The following is a 21,183-nucleotide window of genomic DNA, read 5'->3' as shown; positions in this document are numbered from 1 at the left end:
TTATTTGATGGAATCTTTTCACCTTACTACAGCTTCTCTTGTTTGCAGTGCTGACACACCATATATGCACCGGCACACTCTCATGGTACAGTTACAGCGGTATACTGTAAAAGTTTATGTCAACCCGTGCCTGGTAGTATTTGGCACCACGCAAAGATTCGCTTTGAGAATAGATGCAGCCTAGAGGCCGTGTCCATGGATGGGTATTTGCATATAAATTGCATCGCCCACACAGCTCGAAGCACTGCACCTGAAGAAGTACAGGAGTAACTGGGATAAGTTCTGGAGCAATGGCATATTACTACATGCATTTCACAAACAAACAGAAGACGGAATAACAAGCAACAAAACAACCAAATCTCTACTTCCCTTTTTATCTTATTTCTAATGTGTCTATTTCTTACTCTCCAAAGCTTGAGCCATGGCATAAAGGCATGTTATCGGATCAATCATACTGTAAAAGTTACAAAATGTGCTTGTGTACATCAACAATTCAAGAGTTACTGTAGGCCATGTTATCTGTGTTTTCCCTTGACCAATACAGGTGTGGCAGGCGGCACTGTGTCACAGGTTATAGGTCAAAGATTAAGGAGAACATGTTACATTCCACTTAGGGGAGTCTCCTTGGCATTCATTGACCAAACGAACCCATTAACACTGCTATTACCTACATGTATAGTGGTTGGCTGATTCTGGAGAAGACAATACACACTATACTTGACTGCTCACCCTCATGATCGGCCATTTTGGGACAGACACACAAGAAGAATGCTTGTGCATTGCCAGTGCTGTTGAAGTTATACAATAAAAGTCACGGAAGATCATTGCAATTAGATGTGATCCTGTCGGCTGCTCTTTTGGAACATAGTCGCAAGAGTGACTCAAGGACAAGCTAATATTAGACACGGTCAGAGTCTGCCAAGATATCGCCGAACACACACTCAGAAGTTATATTACCTTTGTCTTTCAGGATAGTGGAAGATCTTTGAAGTTTAAGTCAGCTCTGTCAGAGCCAAATTTTGTTATGGTTACAGTTGAGCAAGTGGGAATATATAATATAACTTACTATAAATATGCAATAACAAAAGAAAGAAACAAACTTTGACCGCAAACATTGCTGAGGAGTTTAAGTTTGTATGTGCTTTGTAAACTGAAAAAAGTAACTCAATACTGAGTTTGTAGCGCGTTTTAATCTCCTATATTTATTTTACTACTGAGTGACAGCTGTCCCCTTGGGACCCAATACTGAGGGAAGGCCATTTTTCTGTATATCTCCCGCTGTTTTCACTTTAATACTATCACATAACTGTTGGGTTCACCTCGTTTATCTTGCAGTACAGTGTTGAAACAGGAAGTCCTGATTTCATTGTTCTTTCACTTTGTGTGTAATATAATATCTGGTGACCTGAAATAGAGCCAAAAGACACTTTTACTCGTCGTGTACACCGCTTCAGACCACTGTCCCTGTGTTTACTGCCACATCTGTCCACACTTGTGATCAATTTACATTTCTGTATGGCGATCACACTTTCGTGACCTGCAAACACAGAGGCTGACTGAGTTACGGGCGTTTTTGTGTTTGTTGGTGCGACAAATGCCATGCAATCTGTGCACGCTTGTTTTGAATTAGCCAGCAGCAGGAAAGCGGGGTGTCCTTTGCATATACTGGCGCAACACTGGGCATGTGTACGAAGCCGTACGTAGTCCAGCCCCGCAACCCGCCCACCATCCTCCCTCTTCCCTTCGGTGCGTCTCGGTCCGCCCGCAGCAGTCTCCTTCCCGGCGAGGTTTCACTACAGAGATGGCTGCGAAAGTGTGCAGATCAGTACTCCTGTTGTCCCGGAGCAGCGGAGCGGTGGCCGGCAGCCTCCCCGCACTTGTCTCTTCGCAGCGACATCATCAGCACATAAGACCGGTAAGTCCCAGGACGCCTGGTGCGCACGGGGAGAGGTGTAGGACCGGGCAGGCAGGCTGGCTGGACCCGGAGAGAGCGCGGCGGTGGCGGCTGGGCTGGCTAAGGAAGTAAAGCTAACTAGCCTCAAGATTTTCCGTTCATGTCTTTCCTTCTGATTGCGCTTCACGGAAAGGTGAGGCACTAGATGAGTCATGATGTGTATCTCAACCCGGTGTCGCGTGGTTGTTTATATCCACAGTGGGACGTATAGAGCTTTGACAGAGGCAATGCAGGTTTTTTTTTTTTTTTTTTGTAAGCCCATCAACACCCCACTGGCGCTGCCCCGCCGTTTACTGTAACCAGCCTTCAGACACTCTGCCGAGCTTCCACACCACGTCTCATAATCTCTCGTGTCCTTCAACTTTGCAGACCTATTTCTTTTCTTCTTCTTCTTCTGGTTGTTGTGGCTGTGTGTGGATTTGAATGTGATCCTGGTTTAAGATGTGGGATTGTTTCTGCAGTAGATGGTGGGATCGGTCTGATTAACGACGGAAATGGGATGGGTGTCTTATTCTGGTGCTGTTGCAACGAGGACGTTTGACGTGAGCAGCAGAGGCTGCAGCTCCGGGAAAGGGTTGTCTGGATGACCGCCCATGACCGATGGTTCTCCCTCATCCCTCTCTGCTTCTACCTGTGTGTGTGTGTGTGTGTGTGTGTGTGTGTGTGTGTGTGTGTGTGTGTGTGTGTGTGTGTGTGTGTGTGTGTGTGTTGCAGCAGCAGAACAACTCAGGATAATGAACGTCTGTCCACAGCTACAGAGGAAAACTACAGTCGTGCTGAGTGAGAGGCTGATGGAGATCCTCGCTGTTTATTCATGCACTCAAACACATATATGAGACTTTGCAGAAACATGGAAGCCCACACTTGGGGATGATGTCAGACTCTCCAGCCAGCCTGCTGTTTCTCCCCTTCCTGTGGGTGTTTCCCCATTCGGCTGGGAGATCCATGGGTTTTCCTGCAAAACCCATGTAGGTCCTTCACAAAGCCACTGTAGCAAAGCACAAAGCCTCAAAATGAACCAAAAAAATGCTCCCAATCACCAGAGCATGAATGTGTTTCACAATAAATTGGTTGCACGTCTTGTTCCTGCCCCTGTGACCCACTGTCTCAAAAGTCTGAGCCTCTACGGCAGCTGCCTGAGGAGGGAGGTGAGGCACAGGATGGACTTGAATAGAAGAATGAGGAAGTTACATGGCAGAACGTCCCCTTCACTGTAGGATACTGCTGGGATGTTTCGTGAGTTGCATTTTACCTCCATTTCCCCCTTCTTTTTCTGTCTCTATATTTATCTTTTGATAACCTTTCCTCATTCTTGTGTTTTCCCTCTCCCTCCTCCTTATACAAACACTCACACACTTCACAGGCCATGTGGAGTTATATGGCTATACCCTGGAGGTTAAGTAATTGTCAGAATAGACTCGCGTGGTCCACCATGTCGCCCACTGTGAACTATTACGATGGAACACATTTGCCCCCATGGGGAGCTAGTATTCTCCTCTCCTCTACAATACGTAGGCCTATTTAAACCTTAAATGATTAAACAGGGTTGTGGCTCGCTGTGTCTCAGCAGAGTTGGACCTAATACATTTTCATTTTATTTCAGCCTGCACAGGTTGTAGTTTTGTTTGCCTGTCATATTGTGTCTTTGTCCATCGAAGCGTTGCTGCTGCAGATCCTAACGTGGGCCTGTCACCGTGTGACAGCCGAGCTGCTGTATTCATTGTCCTTCATCGCAGAGTGGGAACTCTCCGTTTCTAGACTTGTGTCTATAAAGCTGCAGTGGGACACATACTTATGAGTTTCCATTAAGCAGGTAGTGTCTGTTAGCGGGACATGTAAGAGCAGTTTCGAGCAGCGAGCAGACTTAACAGCTCTGACTGCTGCTTCAATAACGAGGCGCAGCAGAGATGGGTCAACTCTCCAGGGATGCAAAGCAGAGCGTGGGCTTCAAGGCTCACATTTAACCTGCGCCAGATTACTATTGAGTCAGCTGCCATACAAAATGCTGCTGTTTTGGCAGGTGGGTTGAGTCATTGCGAATCAACAGTGCTTGGAAAGCGGCTATGAATCAAAGGTTGAAGTTGGGTTTTCTATAGGGCACGCTGAGTTAATGTGTTTAATGTGTTAATTGTGTTTAAAATATAGGTTAAGATAAAAAAAGAAAAGCGAAATCAATTCATGTTTTCTTCAGTGATTTATTTATTTTTAAAGTGACTTGTTCATTAAAGCTCAGCAGTTGGTGGCTGTTGTGTTGGAGGCCAGGGGGTCGAGGCCGATTCCTGGCTTTTAATCCAATCAGTGTAGGAGTAAACTAATTTATCCCGGCTGCCTTCACAGGCTCAGTACAGAAGTTATCCGGATTAGTGTGATAAGAGAGTGACTGTCAGCTTGGCTGTTGTCTGTTCGTGCGGTGATAAGATGGTTGAATGATTGATAAACCTGTCCACACAGGCCATTTCATGAATGTATAATGCACATTATATGGAGGACCAAATGTTCTGGCATGAAATAATAAAGGAAATGTGTCATTAGCTGTCATTTGTTCGGTCAAGGCTAAATCATGATTCCATTTTCTCACTTCTGATGATTGACAGGTGAACGAACTTCCCCTGTATGGAAAATACAGCTGGATTGGCTGTTTATGATCATCAAGGTTTATGATGATTGCAGATCTTATCATTTCATGTCTGGTACCTTAATGGAAAGGACCCTTAATAATCTTTGGCCAGCGCAGCTGGACTGTTCTATCTTTTCATGGATATTGGATTACTATCTGTACACAGAGCACATTTTAATGGGCATGAAGTGCAACTTAGAGGGTTTTCTGTTGTGGGTGAGAAAATTGATCGGTTTCCTGCGGGGTTTCATACAGTCCTGCTCGGCAAAGTGAGACGCTAGAATTTCAGTCAGTCAAAGGTATGATGAGAAAAATGATTGATTCGTGACTGGATTTTACATTCTGGCCATGTGCCATATTCCTCCGACTGGTCTTTACATGATAGCATATTACCATTAGCATACAGTATAAAGTGACCCCTATACCAACTGTACAGTATGAATGAACTGCTTTATGAGGTGCTTTTTTACTTAACAGTAAAAGACGTGAAGAACCAAACTCGTGTGGTCATCTAGAGCCTTATGGACAAGGGAAAAAACAAGAAATTTAGGTAAGGATCATTTAAAAGAGGTAGCTATAGCACGACAAAATAGGATCAGGTATATAGTACTTTACCAGAGAAATAGTATTGATTATTGTTCTTGAAAAGTACAGCTAGTTTGTACATCAATTAAACTAAGTCTGGTCTTGGACCAATAATCATGCACATATTCATTCAGAAACATCACAGTGTAACTCTGCACAGTGTAACTGTAACTTTGCCAGTTTCACATCTGTCCCCACCAACAACAGAGTGGTTCAGTCCACAAGTGATTGCTCACCTCCAGTGTTTGAATTAGTTTTAGATGGAAGGCTGCAGAGCAATGGACAGGAAATAGAGGAAAGGCAACCAATCTTGTGTTTTCAGCCAGGCATATTGGACCAATGTCCAGATACAGAATGGTGCGGTCGTTCCCTTTGTTGTGTTTGCCCTTCTGGAGGACTTCAGTGACCAGTAAAATCTGGACTTTGGCACAACCTGTGTGACCCCCATATGTTCTGTGTTTTTTTGTATGGGGGAACGGTTTTCCATGAAAGGAGGCCATGTTGCTGCAGCATCATATCATTTTGTTTTGTTAGTAAAGCCCCTTTATAGTACTGCTGTTTGCTCTAATTTGTTTGTGCGTGGGCATTGGTATGAGGAAAGAAGGCAAGGTGAAAGGTGGCCTTATTGTGAACATGAAGAAATTAATCATTTGATCATCATCACACGTTTGCTGAGTAACCCGCCATTCTTGTCTTTCCTAATTAAAAGAAAACAACGGAGAGGTATTCATTATTGTGAGGGGAAATAAATCACACTCGCAAAATATGCATTGATCATTGAATATTATTGAAGCAAAAATGCTTCTCTTTTCGATAACGGTCCTGGGACAACTTGGCTGGTACGTTGAGCACGCAACCTCAAAGCCGGGTGGTAACACGACCCTGTCGATATTTTATATTCTGACAGTTCATTTCAAACACGTGGGGAATTTGTCAGGAACTAGTCCGGCTTTGTAACTGGCCACCTGGCCTGAGTCTTGACATCTCATGGCAGTGTCGTGAAAATGCCACGAATTGCCTCGCACGTGGTCCAGCATGACAAGTGTGTTTTGTCATCTTAGAACAGTGGTGAAATGCTGACGGCTTTAGTGGCTGTGTTTCTGACAGAGAGCCTGTCAGCTTAAGCACCAGCCAGAGTCATTTCCAGTGTCTGCTATGGTCTGGGTGTTGTACGGCTGACCCGGCAGGAAACAGAGGGTGGCGCATTTGTTCTGCTGCATCCTTTTTGGACATTTTTCTTTAGAGGTTCCATCATCTTTCTCACGGTTTCCAACGCAACTAGGTTGTCAGGTCTGAGAGATGGTTGAGCGCTTAGTGTTGACGTGCAGTATTTCTTTGGGAAATAAGTATTTCAGACAACTTTGTTGTGATTGTGTAGCGATGATAATCACATTACAACATCTCTTGGCGAAACAGGTTCCACTGCAGCTATTCTCACCCATGGCCCATGAACAGCTGTGCATTTTGTCACTTTGACTGCATCTATTCAGCTGATTCATGGGCATAGGGGGACAAACTCTTTGCCACTTGCTTTTCTCGGCTCTACTCGATCTCCAGACATATGCAAGAGCGTGTCCCGTTTCCCCTGCGCTTGCTTCTTCTAATTTCCCTGTGCTCACCGAGTCCATCACATTGCAGCACCTGCTCGGCACGCTCACCAGCTGTTTGCCCCGTGGTCGAAAAATAACTGTTCTGGAAGGTGAACAGGTTCAGTACTAATATTTTGTATCTGTATTTATTTGTGTTCAGCAACTCTGGCTGCTGCAACCACAACCGTCTCCTTGTTTGAATATACAGTACAGTTATTATTCTAATGCTTTGAGTCCTTGCGAGAATTTGAGGGCCACATGCATCTGTAATCTGCTGTTCATTATAGAGATGTGGTAAGTGGATGAGACTATTGTGACGGACAAAGTCCTCATTAGTCCTCTAGAAGGGATTTCACCCTTGAAGTGGTAAATGACTGGTGAACGTCTTCTGTTGGCGTCGACTAATTAGCTGCTTCCCGTATTTCTGTGTGGCCCAGCGTCTCCAGTGAAGTCTGAAAAGGACATTAAACTAGGCCAACGTGTGTAATGTGATGATGGATGGATGGAGGCAACGCTTGGTTACCCCTCTCATCTCTGGGATGTTATGTTGCGCTGGTGGCGTCCTCTGCCAGGAGGGCAGGTGAGTAGTACCTGAAGGCCACCAGCAGCACAGCCTTTCATGTCAACAGATTTAAGCTCGGGCTCATTATCGGGACGGCGAAACTAATCTGTGGCAATGCCGGGTCCAACTGAGCAGTGTAAATTGGACGGGGCAGATTTGGCTTGTTTGAAGGTCAGCTGGTCCCAGGTGATTTGTCATAAAGTGTGTGACAGTTATGGGAAAGCATTTCCTGATTGAGGTGGTGCTGCTGTCCTTTTGTGCGGGTCAGTGGGTCCAGAGCAGTTAGTCTCCGCCACACAGCGACAAGCACTGCAACTACTAAGTATTGCAGTACTAAGTACTGCGTTTCTGCTGACTGAACAGTTTTGTATAATGCTGTACGCGGTCATCCAGTATTAATTTAGCAGTTTAGATACTGTATGTGCTGCTTGTGTTGTTGTGGGCTTCTTTGGACTCGGAGAGCTTGTTTTCTTCGTTTATTGTATTGTAACATTTAGTTTGCATAAAACCTTGGTCACAAATTACACACACAATTACAACATGAGGTGCAGTCGGTTATACATGCAGAACGTTCAAAGTGAGATGACCTTGAATTCAAAACAAGCATTATGTGAGCATGCTAATATCTTACCTGAGAGTACTCATGTGGTTTTCTACATTTCTTCTTGTTGGAGGTATAACCCTACCGGCTCCTCTCAAGCGAGAAATGGGACAAGAAGCATTTGCTTCCCTTCGCAAATTGATCCCACCTTGTTTTCTTTGCAGAGTTCAGTTTGACAGAACTTCGCCCTGCAAAATATCAAGACTCTCCAATACGCAGCTAATTAGCGTAGTCGACCTCTATTCAGATAGCATTGATTGTTTATACCCTTGTTTATTCAAGTTCATGGTGATTAATACAAGCAGTAGGTGGATACTGCGGGGACACAATTAAGCCATTGAAATATCTTTAAGCTGCAGATATACATTCTCGATGAAAGCCAATACATTGAGTCACTATTAGATAGACCGTATGTACTAATATAAGTAAAAAAAAATAATCTGATGATTGTGTGTTGAGCTTTTCATATTAACCCCATTAAAGACCTTTGAACCCAAAATCTGCTCCCACTTATCTACATTGCGCTGGTTTATTGAATTGAAAACGATATGGCACAGTATATGGAATCTGACAGATCCATAAATTACAATTGTGCTGTTTTGAATAGTGATGCACCAATCTGACTTTTTCCGTCCCGATATCGACAGTGATACCTGCATTTTAGTTATCAGCTGATACAGAGTACTGATCAGTTACCAGTGTTTACTTAATAAGCTGTGGATCATTTTTTCATGTGGGATTATTGCTCTCCGAACAACATTTAACAAAATGAATACATTGTTAAGAATTTATAGAATTGTTAATGAATATTAAGATATTGAATTGTACACCAGCACCTTGGTAAACAAATATTCACAATTAACAGGTGTGTTTATATACTATAAAGTAAACAATATATAACAGTTAACTCGCTTTGAGTCGGTATCGGCCGATATCAGTATCGGTGCATCCTGAGTTTAAAGTAGAAAACAATCCTATCAGGGCAGCGCAGCAAGAGGAGAATCATGGCGGGAAGAGAGAAGAAACCGGCTTCGCTGTCAACAGCGAGGCTGCTCTTAATTGGAATTTGTGGCATTATGTATGAATGGCTGCAGTTCTGCTGCTGGAGTAATGGCTGTGTTGTTGATGAGAAGAATGATGGGATTGTGTGATGTGAGGATTCCCTCGGCCTAAGTTTCACCTCTTTCACTGGGCTGCATCTCATTACAGCTCCCACATCTCACTGCCAGCTCAACCGTAGGGATTATTGTGCATGTCTAACTATAGAGCACAATTGGCTTGGAAATTGGAGTTTTAAATTAGTAGATGCGTAGGTATCAAGTGTTTTCTTTTTAAAATTTTTGGGTAGAACTGACAATTTTAAAATAGCTGTGAATATTTGTACCCTCCAAACGGCCACCGTTTTTTAGAAGAATGCATCCTATGAGATCTATTGTATATGATGGTAAAGCTGAAGTATTTAGGATCCCTGACAACACATTTGAGTATAATTACTTAGTAAATTATTGGTGCATGCATATAAGTGTCTCAGCTGGAGGAATAAGTAATATATTACTTGGCATTCAAGCACAACATTCTGCTCCATTAGGTTAAAGTTTAACCAAAATAGCAGAGGAACCATGAAAGCCAAACAAATTGCACAAATAACTAAACGGGTCACTTCCAAAGGGGACCCGTGCAAACTTAAACTCAAACTTAAACACACACACAAACTAGTTTGTAAGTCGTCCTTCTGTTCCTGCTGGATCGACATACTGTACTGGGTTAATGGAAGCAGGGCGTGACATTTTCAAGTTTGTTCCACCTGATTTGAGCGAGCGGGCCAGTGTCTCCTCTGATGAAGCCAGTTGGGAAATCTGCATGCACTTCAGAGTTCATCAGCGTTGGAAAACGTACTGGCGTTAGTTTGCCAGGGAGATGAGGGCTTTGCTGGTCATGGTTAAACAGGATGTATGGAGGGCTGCGACATCATCCATGTGTCGAGGTCATTGTGGCTAGTGGGAGACGTGTGTGTGTCGAGTTGAGAGGAAATCTCTCTCCGTGGCGGCTTAGTGAGGCCTGTTGCCAAGCAGGCTGCCGTTTGTTGTTTCTTTTCAGCACCGGCTCACTTTTCTACCCGTGGTGGCTGGCAGGCATTAGTTACAGACATCATATTAGGGCTTGTGTAAAAATGCACAATGTACTATATATACTGCACGCTTTGTGCCAGGAGCAAATCAATGAAGCGAGCAGCTTTGTCATGTCTCCTTAATTAAAGGGTGAAAGGGCATTTTAGTGAAAATCACACATTCTCTTGATCAAAGCAAATTAAAAAGATGTAAGGTGACAAAGAAAAGTTTATTTTGTATCAGGATATAGTAGCATAACATTGTAATACCTTCTCCACAATTTCTAGAAATGTGATTTAAAGTCTCACTGGCTTTCGTTAACCCTGAATAACACAAAGTATTCATTTGAGCAAACACTTGAGGACATGCTTGTGAAACTTCTTTGCTGTTGTTTCATGCTATTTTACCGCTCTAAAGTGGCAAAAACATGCCAAATAATGTTGTATTGCACCAGCGAAGGTAGGGAAAACAGACTTTTCCATTGTTTATTGAGGAAGGGAAAACATTCAACACGTAAGTTGAACACTGTCAGCAAATGATCCTGCTCCCAGTCTAGTGTTCATTGCAAGATACAAATATATTTTTTTTTCGAGAGAATATCCAGTAATTGTGAGCTGTTGATGATGTTGCCTGGTTCGTCATGCCCCTTCGAGGCAACGCCACGCTCAACCCCCTCCATCAAATGTTGGCTGGGCAGTCATGTAAATGACAGTCCAGCTGTTGTGGCTTGTATAGACGATAAAACTAAAGTTACGTATATAACCACAGTTCTATCAATTGAGACCGAACAATATCTAGGCATTAACATGGCTGTAGATGTTGCTTTGAATATGAGAATTCAGCACGCTCATGACAAAGAAACATGTCGGGGGGTCTTTTAAACATGAAACAACTGTATCCCAGTAAGCAAACAGAAATAAGAGGTTGCTTGGCAGCTGCTCAGAGACGACATGTGGTCTGAAAGGTCATGACAGGAAATAGGATGTCTGCCACCCACAACCAACATAGTATGCTGGAGTGAAACAGGCTCTGATGTCCTTTCTTGTGTCTCTGGGAGCTTTGAGTCTCCTTTTTGCTGACTCACAAAACTGTTCCTGTATTGTCCCTCTTAGCTTTTCCAAATGGCCTTCCCAGCCTGCTCTCTGCCTGAAACGAGCTGTCTGTGCTTTCTGAACAATTTGATCAGACTCCGAACACACGGAAATGTCATGAAACCGCAGAAAGCAAGACACTCTGTTCGGCCCGGCGCCAAGTTTGTTTGCACTGTAATTACCCAGGTTGTAGCAGTGCCAAGGTAGACACAAGCACACAGGGCGGGTTCACCATGGAGAAAACAAACAAATATACACATCTTCGACAAACAATGGACTCTAAGCCCTCAAGTCATATTGTGCTTTTTGTAATGATTAGCTCGAACAGAGAGACGAGCCAAACATTTCTTGCTCGCGTTACGACAAGCTCAATCACGACCTAAGCTGAGTGCTTTATGGTGTGCATGCACAGTTTTTCTGCTGCTCTGCATGGCAAGGACTCTTAATAGCTTTCCTCTAGATAGGTGGCCGCTCTCCTCTGACTACTTAACTGCTAGTTTTAAATGAATCAGGGGTCTGAGCTTTGAGTCTTGTCTCTTTTAATTAAGTTATATCAGTAGTGGATCAGTGGTCGGAGACACAAGGGGAATAAGCATGCCTGATTCAGAGAGCTCAGCTGAGGTTGTATGTGGAAGAGGTGGGGTCATATGTAGTATGGTGGTGGTAGTGATGGGGATATGGCTGCCTTTTGCTGCCTCCGCACTCTGGAGCCTTTGTGAAGTTAATGGTATTCTTTGTCTCTGTGTGGACTGAAGATATTGACCAGATAATCCTATTAGATCCTTATTCTCATTTGATTTTTGCAAGCATTGCCAAGCCTGTGATATTTGTCTGATATATTGATGTGGCATTAGTGTTAACTGAATGCACTGCTGTTTATTTTCAACTTTCCATTGACACACACTGATTGATTTAATCTCAGATGCTTTTCTGTGACAAAACAGTTGTACATCACGAGAGAAATGATCCATAGCGGCATTCAGTTTGCATATCTACTATAAATGCTGTAACATGACTGTGCGGTTAGTGCATCGAATGAGTTTACTCACTGCTGATAATGTTAAGTGGAACCACAATGACCTAATGCAATCAGTTATACCGCATTAAAGGAACTGCCACCACATTATGTAATGTACAGAAAACCCCCTTTTTAAAGTGAATAAATATAATGTCTCAGAAATACATTGTCATTTCAGCCAACTTCACAATGACCAATCCAACCTGTTCCAAAACACTGCGCCCTGCCTTATAAAGTAGTGTTGCCTTGCTGCCTTCTTGTAAGTCAGAAAAGGACTTGGAGGGGAAGACGTGTGTGAGAGATAAAATCTGGTCTCTTCTCATTTCACCTCCGGGAAGCAGGGTATTAAGTAAATTGCTTATGTAAATAGATCTGCTCCTGTAATCTTTTGTTGATGAGTTGATGTGACAGCCCGACATGGAAGATTTAGTCATTCTTCTGTTCTTTTGGATCGAAAGATCATTTAACTCTTGACTCACAGCGGCATCAGGGCATTTAAGAGGAGATGTATCCAGTAACAACAACAACAACAACGGCAGCGGCAGCACTCTAGATTTGGTGATGTTTGATTGAAATGATGGCGACTCGTAGTCTCGTTAGCAGTCATTGAGAGTGAGCGTCTCTTGCTAATGAAAGCCGACGGTCCTAATTGTTGTTCTCAGTCATTGAGTTAACGCCATGCTGTGTGCAGGAGCTCCTCTTTGTGGTGCCACTGCAGTGTGGCAGTAATAAGCGTGACGCTGGTGTAGCCTAATGCTAATTAGCGCTATCTGCACGATTGGGGAGGATTTCTCCCTTGAACTCCGACGGTGTTTTCAGATTGTGACTCTTACCTTAAAGGCACTGAAATGGAGCTCTTTTCGCTGCTCTCTTAATAGGCGGAGACATATTCTCGTCCAGCTCAGAAATATCTATCTTTTTATTTATTCATTTCTCTTCATGTGCTTTGGCACACAGACACACTTGCCTCGTGTCCTGATTGAGACGGAGGAAGAAGCTGTTGACCTAAAAAACGCCCATGGTTTTGACGTCCTCATTCCACAGAGGGAGGTCAAAAAGCAACGGGCCACAGAGACCCCCGCTGCCCGCTGTCTTCACGCTGCTGTCTGGCATTTGATGTGTAACCTGCAGGCCTTGCATCAACTTGAAACGCACACCTGCTCCTCCACAACTTCACACACTTAAGACCTGCTTTCTCTCGTGGAGGCCGGGGATTGTTTGTCAGCTGCTTGTGCGAACGCCCGTTCAAAGCCTTTGATTTGAAATGAAGTTGTGCGCAGGAAGACAAGCACTGTGGAGATACGAGACATTTCCATTCTCACTATACGGTTACTCATCCTTTGCCAGTGAGCTGGTGCCCCAACCATTCTATAAATAGGACTGAGGAGATGGTGGAGAGGAGACTTTGTGAAGTGCATTTCCATGGAGACGCTCCTCTGTGGGCTCTGGCTGTGTGATCAGAGTCGAGCCATTGAGGGGGACAGGATTCTTGGCGAGTTTAGCCAAAGGTATGTATTTACATTATATATGGTCAGGACAGCATTGCCATAGCAGTCTGGAAACTACAACAAGTGTGCTCCTCTCTTCTGGTTGCAGATGTCTGAGTCGACTCCGAGCACTGCAGCAGCAGCAGCTTCCCCCATATTGCTCGAGAAGCAATGCAGACCATTGTTTGAAGTTTACATCATTCTGTCTCGCTTATTACCACCCACATGCACAGACAGTCAGGCTCACAAACACACAAAACATTATTTTCTCTAAGAGTAGGAGCATCTGAGGCTTTTGCACTGGAATCTCATGACCCCACTGGCAGCCTGTATGAGTCACGAGCCTCACTATAATTGCGCTCCATGAGGTTGCTCTTAAAGTATGTCAAAGTGGCCATGTGTTCAGCATGTGGCAGCTACTTTGAATTATTTGAATGTTTTCACTTCTCTGTTCTGCTAATGTGGACAACGGAGTGTAACTGTGGTCTTCGGGGTATTGATCTGGGGCGGGGCTGTGGCATTGGAATAAAAAAAAAAGGCACTCTTTCCACTGTGCAAATAAAAAGCTGATACACTTCTTCTGACCCAGTTATTTGTGTCTCTTGTGTGGGGTTTTGCCTGCTGCGTAGCACATCTGCACCAGAGCCCCATGCCTTCTCTGTTATTTGCAGAGAGAAGCCAATTATCTGCTTGTCAGAGAAAGGTCACCGTCCGACTTATTCCTCCGTACACACGCTAGATGGAAATCAAATGCTTGTCATTCAGCCAGACAGTCACCAGGTATCAGCCCGGTCGTGTTTTCCCAGGGAAAATAGTTGAGCAGTGATGAGGTAGAACGGCTGAGCTTAACAGCACAGCAGATCAGTGAAGCACCTCCAGCTGAGCTTTCAACTCGCTCTGCCAGAGCCTTTATCAACCCAGGTCCTGGGGGGAACCCTCGGGAAAGCCCAACCTAAACATGCACTGGATGGGAAGGAAGGGGATGGGGGGGAGAAAAAAGCAAGCGTATGAGAGAGGAGAGGGGGGAGATTGGAGGAGTTGGAGATTAGGTACAGCATACAGCATCTCCTTTTTCGACAGCTAATAGCAACACGATTGCAAAGCCTTTTTTTTGTTTGCTGCCTTAGGCAACGTTTCTAAAGTTACAATATATTAAGCTGTCTTGTAAATCCAGACATTTTACACCGACATTGGGAAGACGTGAGTAATTCTCCTGGCCAGAAACCAAGGCTACAAAGTGCGGGTGCAGGTAGAGTTTGATTTTGGAGGTGAGAAGAGAAGTAAATGCGCAGGTTCCTGGAGTGTTTCAAAAGTCCTGGTGCTGCTGTTGCCTGGGTAACACTTTGCAAGCTGAAGATGTCCTTTTGCCAACAGAGAATTGAAGGTTATTCATCTCATTGTCTCCTGTTCTCTGCTTCTTATGCAAAAATGTCCAGGATAGGGTACGGTTCCCTGTGCAGACCTGCATTCAGTAGAAGGCCTTCCTCACTGCACTCGTCACTTGCCTCCATTCAGTCGCCTCTTTGGAAGACATGTAACGCTGCGCTGCACAGACAGTGTTCATTCGGGTCTTGAATTATTGAATTGTCTTTGAGGCTTTCCTTCAAATTTATATTTCCTTTGATGCAAAATTGAATATAAATCATTATTTTGTCAAATATAAATGGAAGAGAGTTACTGCTGCTCAATGTTTAACTTATTTTGCAATTGCCACGAAAACCCAGAGGGGAAAAATGCATACGGTGAGTAGGAGTGTCAGAGTAGCAGCAGTCTGTTCCCTCGCATGGCCTCATACAAACAGACATTAATCAGAATAATGGTGACTGTGCTCCCCAGATTCTGGTGGAGCAAAAGCTACGAGACCACTGCTGTAATGAAAAACAGAACCAGATGGCAGGGATGTGTGTCAAAAGCTTCGGTATGATTGTGATGCCTGTACTGGTATCAGCACCTGTGATGTGAGCAGGGCAGTTTAGCTTTTGACAGGAAGGTTTGCTTCAAAGTAACTGCAATGAGAAAAAAAGTCAGCAAAGGTTATACAGATTGGTCAAAGCCCTCAATGAGTATAGTTCAGTATAGAGGCCTTGCTGATGGGAAATGTTTGATGTGAAGGAGCAGCACAGCGTGTTCCATTTGCATTAATAAAATCTAACAAACAGCGGCTCATAAGCAGGGCCATGATATTGTAGGTCAGCCCAGTTACTTCCTGATGCGTGCAGTGGAAATGATATACAGCCTCGCAATGCCCACAAATCAAGTGTGCTATAATGAGCCGGTTTAAGAAGGACATACTGCAGGCGAAAGGAGAAGCCCTTCAGCCAAGTGTTGTGAGTGGAAGCGGTGGGTTATCTTGTAGCCCCTTGACCTAAAAACATTCAGTTAAATCTTTGAAATGTAAATGTGATTCTTAACCAGTTGATAAACATTCTAATACAAAACACAGTTGTATTCAAATGGATCTGTGTAAGTGTTGTTATGACCCGGCTCTTTAGGTCACAACAATGAGGAGACAGCAGTAGCAGTCAGGGCCACCGGGAACACAGGTGTTCCCAGTTGGCCTTAACGATCTCCTGCCACCAGGTATCTGGAAAACATGATGGACAGGTTGGCAGGAAAGGGCAGAGGTCATCGCACACACACTTACATGATGTGTTGCTGTCGATATAGATGGGCAAAATCACTGCCTGCTTTCATACTGCTGACTGCCACACACACACATATCTATCTATCATATATATATATATATATATATATATATATATATATATATATATATTTATTTATTTATTTATTTAAATAAATAAATAAATAAATAAATAAATAATCAGTGGCGGGCCGTGGATTTGGTACCTACGCATGCTGTTTAGTTTAACAGCTGATCGCGGCGCGGTAAATCATTATAATACATGTAGTTTATTTGTGAAAAACAATTAAATTATAAAATATATATAACTTTTAAATATAAAAAACATTTTTTTATTTAAACTTTGTGATTCTGTTTAGGCCAGCAGAGAAGGCTTAGCGGGCCCTGAATATATTGATATTAGGTACAGCTATAAGCTGTACCTAGTATAAATATAAATATATATATATATATATATATATATATATATATATATATCAGTGGCGGGCCGTGGATTTCCTACCTATGCCTTGAGAGGATCAGCTGTTTAACAGCACACCCGCAAATATTTTTGACTGGAGAAGGGAATGGTTTACATTCCCTTCTCCAGTGATATTATTTGCCTCGGAATAGATTTTATTGAAGGTCTTTGTGATAGTCAAAGTGTGCGTGCACATGAGGGGATTTTCGTCGATGGGGAGAGAAAAAGTCATGGAACGTATCATCAATCAATGTATTGTTTATTTCCATTTATTTATCAGAGCATTCACAATAATCACTCAAAAGCAGCAGGTGGAGGCAACATCTTCGCTGCTACTCCGTCAAGCTGTCAGAGCTGCCATGGAGCTCACACTGCCACCAACTGCACTCCCTGAATATTTTTTCTTATCTTTGTAAAAAAATAAAACTGTTTTATAGAGAAGCAGACACAAGGTTCAAACCAATAAGCATTTGAAGGAACAATCCAGAATGTCAAACTAACTCAGCAAAACGGGTTCAAAAGATAAAGTTAGACGCTAAAGCCTACAGATCACAGTATGAAAGTGAACTACAACATCAGCTGCATGGCGATCGAGCTCGAGACAATGGTTGAGAACCACTGGACTACAGTTACATTACACTACAGGCTCAACTTGAAGATAAAGCTGAGCTGTAGTGTTGGAAGCCAGTCTCCAGACTCATCCATCAAGAGGCCAAAATAAGTAGTGTCACTGGAGATGTGCTGATGGTTGCACAGCTTGAGTTGGACTTAACTGCAGAGACACAGTGTGTGGACAAGGTGTGGTTGTCCTTTTGTGCTCATGCAGCAGCTGACTCATGTTATCAAACTGCTTCCTATTCTATAGAGACCCACAATGTGTGAATACAGGACTTATTGCTTTTCTGCTGGCAATGTAGAATTAAAGCCACTTAGTTTGGCAACCCGACAATACTGTGTAAGCCACATTTTCCTTAATATATACAACTTTGTCCCAGTGTTTATACCGAATTGTGTAAACACAGAAAGCTGGTATTGACTGAAGATAAAATGTGCCATTTTCTGTTTCACTATTATAATTTACCACGGTTATTTATTCATATAGCATTGGGTAAGTAGGTGGTTCTTGCTATTTGTGGCTTTCACTGATGCTAAGGAGTGCTTGCTTTGTTTCTTTGTAATGACGACACACACACACACACACACACACACACACACACACACACACACACACACACACACACACACAGACAGATTTTTTTCATGCACAGTCCCTCCTCCTCTCTGATGCTCACTCACTCCGTCTCTCTCTCATGTGCCTCTGCTTCCTCCCCCTCACGCCTACGCTTCTACTCTCAGTACCGCTGATCACCAGCTTCATCTCCACAGCTTGCTCGGACGCTTATGTGTCTTTTGTATGAGATAAAGCAAGCGGCACATTCCGTACATCTATTTACATTAAAGCGTACTGTGCTGACTTTAAATCCTTTTTTGGTCATTCCTAATTTTTTCATATTCAGTTCTCTCTTGTACACTGCTATTAAAAGCTCGATGGAACCCGGCCTTTAAAAGTGGGAACAAGTCAGCAATGTTTGTTCTGACATTTCCAGGCCATTGTGGTGCAACAATACCAACAATGGTATGGTGTTGCTCTCTCCACCCTTCTGAGCTTTATATAGGTAACAGCTGGGGGAACGAATCTGACGAATATGTTTTATGGTAGATGTCTGACCTCTTTCTAGCATGTATCAACCTCTGTGCTGCCTGCACAGCTCTCTCATCCTGTCCTAGTCTACCCCTGCTTTCCTTTCCTTTCCTTTGTCTGTTCTCCTCTTAGAGTCCCCGAGACACCTAGGGTTGAAGCTGCTTTGTTGCCGTATTCCATTATGAATGAAGGCAGTTTTCAACGCGCCCATTTATCTCTGCTGCAGCAGCCGCCGCTAAGCTGTCAACCTCACTCTCTGCACAACTCCGCCTGACCCGGTTTGCGTATATGTGTGTGTCTCCGTGAATACATGGTGGGACGTGGGTGGGACGTGGTTGCGTCACGTCTCTCCAGTGATGAATGGCAAAGGCGGTCACTGACAGTGCAGCCCTCTCCCCTTCTGTCTGGTGTATATCGGTTTGCAGGAACCCTGCAGCGTGGCTCCGGTCATGTCTTTGTCCAGCTTTGCAGCATAGCTCACACAATCACCCACTTGTTCATCCGCAGGCGTGCACACAAAAGAATGTCTGCATGTCCTTGAGAGAAGAGGTTAACTTTTGGGTTCAGCGGGAGTCTGACTGTGTCTAGGACGTCGTTAGTTTGAGTCCTTCACATCCCGTTGGCTTAACCTGGACAGGTTATTGCTCTCTATCCTTTATATGTCTGCCTGTCATCGGGGAACATCTGGGGAATCCCTGTAACTGGATCAGTTCTCCTTGGCTGTAAAATACTTTTATTTGATAGTGGTCACTCAGCCGCCCGCCCCTCTTTACCCTGCATGTGCAGGCACTGGATAAAGGGTGTGCTTAATGTGTTGGAAATTTCATTTAACTCTCCTCTTCCCCTCTCCTATCTCACTCTCTCATCTCTGCTCTCTGTGGCCAGTGATTGCTAGCAGCCTCCGTCCTTCTCCATCCCTCACCCCTCCTTCTCTCTCTCCCACATCTCCCTGGGGTTGACTGCCCTTCTCCTAGTAAGCGAGCTGCAGAGAGGATGAATGAGCAAGGCAGGAAGAGAAACTGAAAGAAAGATAAGGGAATGAGCAGAGATGGCCAGATCAGAATGTGAATCACTTAAATTGTACAATACATGTTGGTTACTTTGGTGCAGAGTCATTGAGAAGTTGCAGCGTTGCAGAGCCTGCTGACTTCAAAGAGAACACATAAGAGACGTGCCGTTGTGTGTACTTACTCTACATGCAGTATTAAATAGCATCAGACTTACATTATGCATCTCTTTTCTATTCTATTTACCTTCTGCTGTTCTTGTTAACTCACTTAAAATTAAACAAATGGCATTCCCAAGCTCTGTTAAATAATTGCGATAAACAAAATTTGTTATTTCAAGACCATATAATGCCACTGATATAATGACAATATATTTAAAATAGCAATGAACTTGAATTCTTAAAAATATAAAGACACATGGAATTGGAATGTGACATAGATATTTAAATGTCCAAAAAAAGAAAGAAAAGACATTGGTAAAATGAAACCATACAATCAAAACAATAAATAAAATGGACTCTCGGGCTTTAGTAACATAAATGTGCAAGCAGTGGTTCATGCAATGCCCAAGTCTTTTAATGGTGAGGAAAACCCTGATGTTTATTCTGGTGTCATGTTAATGACAGTCTTATTTAAACAAACATGCATATAAATACAACAGGCAATATTGAGGTAAGCCAAAATAATAGCTGTGGTCAGACCTTGTTCTGACACTGCTTGACCCCTTCTAAAATTGAGGGGCTAGTTAAAACTCTACCGAGGATCCAGTGTTTATTATTTAGCCTCAGAAGCAGTTTTGGGGGTTTAAGAAAGTTAGAAATATCGGATAATGGTTTTTATACAAATGTCCCCCATCTGGATTCCCTGAGCTATTACTGTGAATGTGAAGTGTTGAATAATTACAGATAGATTGCTGGTGGGCGGTGCTGATAAACACGGACTGACACTTCTTCAGCACACCCACAGGCCTATTCCACTGCACAGAGGCCCCCTTAACTTAGCATGGTCTGTGACATCTAAGATTAACCATTAGCCGATCTGAGCTGTTTCATCAGGAGACATCTGAGTGTTCTGGCTGCGTGCTGATGAGTCCTTTCCAGTGATTAGAGCTGCTGGGGGATCATGTCAGTTCAGGAGAGGGGAATGTGCAGAGGTGACAAAATGCTGGAGTCTGGCCCTGACTGGGAGCTCTTGTAAACACTCCAGTATGTGTTGTTGCGGATCAGGTGGCACTCGGGTGTCAAACACAGGCTGACGACATGTGAAGCGCAATGGATAAGTAGTCGGTGTGATTGCAGTTACCTGAGAAGACCTTAGGTTTGGGTCTGACGTGTCTGCGACCCATGGAGATCTGTCTCGAGGCAGCAGCAAGCTCATAGCAAGCTTTATAATAAATCACCTATGGCCAGATCCTCCTTCAATTGAATCATCAATAACCCTAGCACCACTTTTGTCATTTAGTTAGTCACTGTATATACATCTACTTCACCGTATATACTTTATATACACTGTATATACTTTGCATTTTCATTATTATTTAATTTCTTAAAGCTAATATGTTCTACACTGCTATTTTATTGTATTGTATATATTGAGTATTTTCCATACTTAATATCTATCTATCTATCTATCTATCTATCTATCACGCACCGTAAGTCAATCAATAAATCAATTTGTGGCAGCCAGTGGTCGCTAATTTCCTCACTGTGACTGTGTATGACACACGTGATGTGGCTGATTGATGCTTACAAAAGGCCA

The 21,183-nt window shown here is 43.4% G+C and overlaps 1 protein-coding gene across 2 annotated transcripts in view; it reads left to right on the top strand.

Moving 5' to 3' along the window:
- Positions 1-1,801: 1,801 nt before the first annotated feature.
- mcu (mitochondrial calcium uniporter) overlaps positions 1,802-21,183 on the top strand; it is a gene marked incomplete at its 5' end in the record, with an annotated part of 48,411 nt that continues 29,029 nt past the window's right edge. For both annotated transcript variants that reach the window (XM_079230070.1, XM_079230069.1), the window contains one exon: positions 1,802-1,915. In XM_079230070.1, the coding sequence (XP_079086196.1) occupies positions 1,802-1,915 (114 nt within the window). The remainder of the gene's footprint in view (positions 1,916-21,183) is intronic.

The sequence above is a fragment of the Taurulus bubalis genome (assembly GCF_910589615.1).
Source record: "Taurulus bubalis genome assembly, chromosome: 14".
NCBI classification, from domain to species: Eukaryota; Metazoa; Chordata; class Actinopteri; order Perciformes; family Cottidae; genus Taurulus; species Taurulus bubalis.
This window is presented reverse-complemented; position numbering and strand designations above follow the sequence as displayed.